General features: G+C 38.1%; 2 protein-coding genes across 2 annotated transcripts in view; both read right to left on the bottom strand.

The window, feature by feature from the left end:
• LOC128250418 (70 kDa neurofilament protein-like) overlaps positions 1-2,844 on the bottom strand; it is a 16,533-nt gene extending 13,689 nt beyond the window's left edge. Inside the window, exons 1-2 of the mRNA XM_089339447.1 lie at positions 2,286-2,844; positions 683-869 (exon numbers count right to left, since the gene is read on the bottom strand). Coding sequence (XP_089195573.1) covers positions 683-869; positions 2,286-2,710 — 612 coding nt within the window. The 5' untranslated portion in view covers positions 2,711-2,844. The remainder of the gene's footprint in view (positions 1-682; positions 870-2,285) is intronic.
• A 3,956-nt stretch (positions 2,845-6,800) lies between these two features.
• Positions 6,801-7,500, bottom strand: part of LOC149131550 (70 kDa neurofilament protein-like) — a 22,073-nt gene continuing 21,373 nt past the window's right edge. The window contains exon 11 of the mRNA XM_089339449.1: positions 6,801-7,369. Within this exon, the coding sequence (XP_089195575.1) occupies positions 7,334-7,369 (36 nt within the window). The 3' untranslated portion in view covers positions 6,801-7,333. The remainder of the gene's footprint in view (positions 7,370-7,500) is intronic.

Consider the following 7,500-nt stretch of genomic DNA (forward strand, 5'->3'; position numbering starts at 1 on the left):
TTAATGAAAAACAAAAATCTAAATGTAAAAAAAAAAAAAAAGGAGAAGAGCTATACTTATTAGACCTTAAATGATAAGGCTGGAAAAATATCAAGTCAGTCAGGAATGGGCGAATTTCTGACCTGGAGTTCAATACAGTGTTTGAGATCTTAGAATTGAGCAGAATATACGCTTTTCAGCCAAAGTCTACAGTTTTCGATCCGCAAACGCCCGCTAGGGAACAGTGCACCATTAAGACGAAACAACTGTTTTTTGCTACACCCCGTCTTCTCTGTTAATGTTTAATATATACCCTACGTCCACCCTGAAATTCTTGGAAGTTGATCCAACGCTAAATACAAAGTATCGTTAATGATACCTGATAGCCATAAGTGGTGAACATGCTCCGCAGACATACAACTTGCCCTGGAACAAGTTTCGGATACTGCATTTAACGCATACTTTTTAAACCTTAATCTTTTAACTTTAGAATCGACTTTTGTGTGTGTGTGTGTGTGTGTGTGTGTGTGTGTGTGTGTGTGTGTGTGTGTGTGTGTGTGTGTGTGTGTGTGTGTGCGTGTGTGCGTGCATGTATTTGTATATGTACGTATTTGCTTCCAATATGTGCGTGTGAGCGTTTATGGAGAATCGAGAGAGAGAGAGAGCGTGCGAGTGATTACGAATTCAAAGTATTGCAACATACCATTCTAAGTTCACCCATTTGACCCTCAAGAATGCCATATCTCTTCTTCCAATCAGCAAGTTGCTTCTCCAGTTCACTTGTCCTCCTTCTGCTGGTCTCGCTGTCTGCAATGCGGCGGGCAACTTCATCGTGTAATCCATCAATTTCGGCTTGCAATCTATCTCTCTCGTCCTGCACTTGGCGCAATCTGACAGAAAAATAGCAAAAATGTTTGGCTGAAGAATATTTATTTATCCTAGGTATGGACTGGTAAGACTGGCAGACACGGTAATGATGAAACATTGGTTTATATTTTAGTAAAATAGTAATAACAATATACCAATATTATACAAATTATGAAGAAAAATATCGAACAACCAACCGAAACGTCACGTTTTCTTATTCTCTTTATCCTTTTCTACACACTTCCTGTACTCAAGAAACTTACTTTTACATAAATATGTTATTATAAGAAGGAGGAATTAATGTTTTATGAGCTTTCGATTTTAGTTGTTCCAGTCATCGTATTTTTTTAGGAGTTTATATATGGAAAGAAATATATATATATTGGTGTACTACGTAATATATACACATATCGCTGAAAAGCCGGCGAGTAAGTAGACTCTACATAGTCGGATATGCTACAAGGAGTAGCTACAAAACATCTCTATATTCACATCATACCGTGTTGTAAATGGATGTATGCATTGATCAACAAAAAAAAGAAAAAATGACTGGTCATCTTTTTGATCATCAAATACTGGTGGATGGATGGATACTAACGGAGATTTGGACTCCCATCAGAAAACTGCATTAGGTTCATGAACAAAATACGAATATCCAAATTTACTAAATCTTATGCTGGTATAGAGTGAAGATTAATTCATAGCTGTATGCACATAAATAAAACTATATAGAATTGTTGAATGTATTCTTCACTTTTCATAATTTGAAGGATGTTTGTCAGTATGACAGATTAGCGTATATAGATCATATTAATTTTGCATTTAGTTAATATCGGAGCTGACAAACGGTCCTATCGATATAATTAGTTCGGAAAGGATTAATATGTTCAATAGATGGAATTAAAAGTGTTAGCTTGAACAACTGTCATTTTTCCTCTTTTTTTAATATTTTTTTTATTTGGCGGGGTTAAGTCCATTTTTTTATTGATGTTCACGATAACATCATGAATGCATTATTAGAAAGTAAATAACTGCTAATTACAATTTATAGTATATTCTTCTACCTCTGATGCGTTTTTCAATACTTAATGTGTATATCCAGAATCTTTTCAAAATTGGAACGCTCGCAAGACCGAATTTTTTTTATATAATATAAGAATGGACCAAAAGGTTTTGTGCTGTAACGCAGAACGAACAAAATTTCTGTGCTTAATAATGATATATTTAATATTCCAAATCTTAAAATTTTAAGATCTGAATACCTAAATAGAATGTGCAAATTCACTTTAGGTAGAATGTGAAAAAAGCGAGTTACAAGGAAATTAGAATAGTCTAATCAAGAGAACTTGAGCAAACCTTTAAGATGGATGTTTTTCATGTGTAGAAGTTTTGAACGACATAATAAAGGAGCGCAAAAATTAAGAGAAAATTTTACTTACTGTTCAGTCAAATCTTCAACTTCTTCTTCAAGCGATTCATTTTTGGACTTCACAGCTGCAAGTTCCTTATCCTTGTCTTCGAGGAGTGCTTTTAAGTCATCCAGCTGCTCTTGGTATGAGATTTTGATCACATCAACGTTAAATTCAACTTTAGCTCTATTTAAAAGATCTTTAAGGTATTTGTTCTCAGCCTCCAGCATACGTGTTTTTTCAAGGTGGTTGGCAAGCTTTGAATTCAAACCTTGTAAGTCTCTCTTTTCTTTTTCGCTGCTACTTTTCATTTCAGCAACACTTCTTTGAGAAGATTCTTTTGCCACCCCAGCGGTCAGAGAAATAGGGACTCCCATGGCCATACTGCCCCGGCCTTGGTTTAATGAAGTACGATAAGTGGTCCTCCTCTGATTTCGTCTCTTAAGATTCGGCATTTTTGTTTTTATTCAAAGGTAACGAAAAAACTGGAATGGATTAAAAATTGTTCCCAGTATGTGGAAGACGTTGCGCACAGAAAAAAATTCTGCAGAACGATCTACAACCTGCTTTGCGACACTGTGAAGTGACCAAGTCTAGGGCGTTATCCTGTTTTATATATGCCAAAGAATAGTTGTAGTGAGAGGGCAAAATGCTGGGATGGCCTTATTGATAGAGAAAGAGAAGTGGTGATAGATAAAGAGAGAGATGAAGGAAAACAAAAAGTGAGAGTAATAGTGGGAGATGCACTGAGTGAGACATATAAAATAACAAAGAAAAGTTTTTTTTTTCTCTTTCTTTTATATTTCACTCGTCCTCATTTAAAAAGCTTATACGCTTCTGTATACGATTGGCAAAAACGAAATATAAAGAAAAAGAATAAAAGAAATCGTGCAAGTAGCCCATCTTCACGCTTCAGTTAGTTCCAGGCATAATCGCAATACATCCTCAGCCACCTACACTCCTACAATCTCATAAAGGTTGACAGAATTGCTGTCACACAAAACGTACCCGGTGCATACATTCTTTTGCATACGATCCAGTTTCTTTTTGAAAAGTATATTTTAATTGTCGTCACACAATTTCTCCCACGAAATCTTTTGTCAAAGGTTAGAACGCTAATCGAATATATAGTTGTCTCTCTACATTCTCAGTTCAAATGCACTCCCTCGTTCCCTTTGCCTTTCACCTTTTTGGGTGTGATAAAATATATAAGTAGGTGGTTGACAATCTGTCTCTCAATTTAACATCACCACTTGACCAACCGGAGTAGCTTTGATGAAGTACAGGCTGGTCCTAAAGTTTTGTCACCACCTGTCAATATTGTTATGAATAATGCCAACACCCATGACAAAGGGTTTTCATTTGAAATCGTTTAGGCCAACATTCGTCAACGAACTAAGCGACAACGACAGGGACAAAAGACATGTGGCATGTGGACGGTTTCTTGATGTGTTTCCAACAACCCCACAACGTGGAAAGGTGTTTTCTCCGATGAATTTGCAATTTACTATAGTGGCCGGGCTTGGAATATTTATTTCTGGAGCAAAGAAAATCCGCATTATTATGAAGAACTGGAGCACAACCCCCTGCATGTTGTGATTTAGGCAGCTATATCGAGAAAGCACTCGAGAGGACACTATTTCTTCGAGGGTTCTGTTAAGCAGCACTCTTACTTTGCCATATATATATATATATATATATATATATATATATATCCGTACATACATATATATATACATCTATGTATGTATATATATATATATATATATATATATATATATCGATAGATAGATAGATAGATAGAGAGATATAGATATATGCGCGCACGCGTGTGGCCGTGATATTTTCATTATATCATTTAAAACTATGGCGTGGGAAAAAAATATAACTTAGCTACTCAGTAAAGTAGTGTGTCGAGAAATACGACCAAAACAATTTTGTATTGAATTCTTTATCATGACCTCCGCCCAGCAGTTTAAGGCTGTAAAAATACTGAAAGAATAGAATATACCTCGTTCGTTTTATGTTAGTAATTGTACGGAAGAGAAATAAATAGTTAAGTGAGTACTTATGATTGGTTTCGAGGAATACTTTTTATTGAGGCACTGTTTTGCAGCTGGATACGTTTCCACTTGGTGACATTTATTTGATTTACCGTTTTCCCAACACGGGAGATTTCATTTCAATCGCAGAACTACAGGGTGACTTATTAAACAGGGAAATAATAACAGACAACACTATACGATCTCAGGTTATAAACATTCAGTGAAGCGCACACAAACGCAAACATACTCACACACACAGACACACACACAGCCATACACACACGCGCACACACACAGACACAAATACGCACCCACGCACAAGACATGTAGATCTTTGTGTCTGTGTATGAGACTTCTAATTTTCTTTTACACTGTTACAATATAGTCTTAAGCTCAGTTGTGGTTTCTGATAAAGTCAGTGAATGACATTTCTCATGTTACCAGCAGACAAAATGAAAATGGTTTCCCCGAAGGATAGCAAGGAAGATGCACTGGAACAACCACTCTGATTCACGTGGCACACACTCACAGACAGCAATCTCCACCCCAATATCGGTGAGCAGGTATATGATCCGCGAGCGAAGAACCCTGAAAGTCTCAACTTCCAAAGCCTCGATCATTAACCTGTCAGAGTGCGACTGATACCTTGACAGTTTGTTTTTCTCAGCCTGATGAGCATCGGAGCCTGGGCTGGTAGCTGAAAAAATTCGACTTGCCGCTGGAGAAGGGTCACAGCATGTGACACCCCAGCTGAGGGACCAACCGCTACGGAACGGGAAAATTGTCATCATGTCCGCTTTTTTACTATCTCCCCGGTTTAGCCCCGCCCCGCTGACTCGGGCTGAGCCCTGCTTTATAATCGTGTTATGGGCGTTATCGCGTGGAAGGTGGCGAGGACTATGAAGGCAGGACAGTGGGCGGAAGCCGAAAGAATTCACTGTAGAACTGCGGCGGCATTCACGCGACTCGCAGATCTGAAGACCAAGCCTTAGAGAAAGGCTATTACGCAGTTTGTCACTATAAAGCTAAGTGCCAGCTGCGAGTGATGGCACCGCATTGAGGCAAGCTCTGCTGTGAGGCTCAGAGGCTAAAAGGAAACATTGTAAACGGTGTCAGTCAAGCCGGCGCACTAGCTCGTCCTCAGTCATGTTATACGGGATGGCGTCTCATTTCTTTTCAGAACACTAGACGTCCACAGAAAGGAGAGGAATGTGGCATCAGCTGGGCGCTGGCCGAGCTGGTTCCATGTCGCGTAGGCTGCCTCACGTTTTTCGATCACAGTTGATTCAGTTGTTTAAATCAGGACACGGTAAGAGGTCACTGACGAATGAAAAGACGGCAGAGCCTGTGAGACAGGTGATCGAAAGCCGAGGCTGCTGTATTTGCTGGGTAAGGTTACCTGTTGCCATCCAGTGTCATCGAAACGAACGTTGCATATCTTTTCAGCGGTCCACTGAATACAGGCATTGATGTCCGTGAGGAGAGATACGAGGTTGTAGCAAGAGGCAATGCGGAGTGTATACAATAGCATCGGCATGGGGAAGCAATTCCTTAACAGGAACAATGGTAGGTAGGTATCGATTGTCTTCGTGAGGATGGAGCAAATGACAGGTGGGTGGATCCGGGAGGCTCAGTATAAGAACGTCCTACTTAAAGGTTAACTCTACCTGGTGCAGTATTGAAAGTACGTACGAGACGGAGACTGCAAAGCCCGTATTATTTGACGTTCATGACCCCCGATTTGGATGAGTTTACATCGAGGCCGATCTTCGCTAGAGCAGGAACCATTGATCGGAGATCGTGGCAGACACTACTGGCCCACCTATCGTTGCATTATCCAGGTACCAGATGGTGAAAGGAGTCGTGATGCTCTGAGCAATGTTATCCATCCCTAGAGCGAATAGGAGGGGACCGAATGGATCCCTCTATCGAACTCTGTTTGAAGATGTGCTGACCTTAACTGCGCCGAGGGGCATACTCAGAACCTCGTATCACGTGATCACGTGCATGCTGTTGGAAGATAATGAAGTACATCTTGACTTTGTTCCACAATGCAGGTAGCAATCGGAAATGTCCTTGTGCAATCCAAAAATCCTTATGAAGTATTTCGAACTTTGGCCTCAGTTTTCATTCTACAAAATATTGTAGAATGGAAAACCTAAAACAATCCCAAAGGTATATTTGCATAAACTCAAGAAACGTCCTTCTCCAACCCGTTCATAAAGCTTGTTCATAAACTATACGTAAACACGAGAATAATTTAGAAGACATTTGTTCCAGTTACTGTGAAGCAGAATTAAACCTCTTGCCTGATTCTTTATTGCATCGATACATGCAGGAAAAAAGCCAACGTTGATCTTGATACGATTTAAACTGGGAACTAAAATGATATGAAATAAATAGAACAAAACTATGCGATTTTATCGATTTTGCATTATTTTGTCCTTATAAAATAATAAAATGAGAAGGAGACTAATGATTAAAAAAGCATACGAAAATATACATTTTAGTAACATTTAATTGCCTTTTTTCATACAATTTAACAAAAAATCCTCAAAATCAAATTACAAATTACAAGATTGTTAATAAAATAACAAATCTTTAATCTGGTGGAAAATTTAATCATATTTTCAGATATTGTAGCGTTTTTTGAATAGCATAAATTTTGCGTTTTTAGTGTTAAATACCATTAAGTATAAAAGATTTGGGGACAAAACAGACGGTTGGTCATAGTACCTAGGTAACTAGACTAACGGATCATGATAACAAAAGCTATCAAGCTGAAATGTCTATTTGATATTTGATTAGTTTGTCGAAATGTTGCAAAATATATTGTATTGACGAATGAATTTACTCATTTTCTACAATTATCTTAAATTCAAGAGGATCATGTAAAAAATTTAAAACAGAAAATACTGCAAGTGCTTATCATTTTATTGAAATTATTATTATAACGGAAAAAGGGAGACTTTCTGAAACTTTGTGCTAACTGCAACAAAAGCAATTTTTCTCAGCTGAGATAAATTACGTTCTTTATGCGTTTATTTTGATCACAAGGACAGCACTTTCCTGAAAAGCAAAAAAAAAAGACCAATGAATAAATAGGGAGCTTAAAGCGTTAATGCACCACCAGAGTAAGCATCTTCATGTAGTGTACGTAAGATAGTCATTCTGGCCTGTGTCATGAATACAATACATAG

Source organism: Octopus bimaculoides, chromosome 21 (genome assembly GCF_046866305.1).
Source record: "Octopus bimaculoides isolate indiv1 chromosome 21, ASM4686630v1, whole genome shotgun sequence".
In the NCBI taxonomy this organism is placed as follows: domain Eukaryota; kingdom Metazoa; phylum Mollusca; class Cephalopoda; order Octopoda; family Octopodidae; genus Octopus; species Octopus bimaculoides.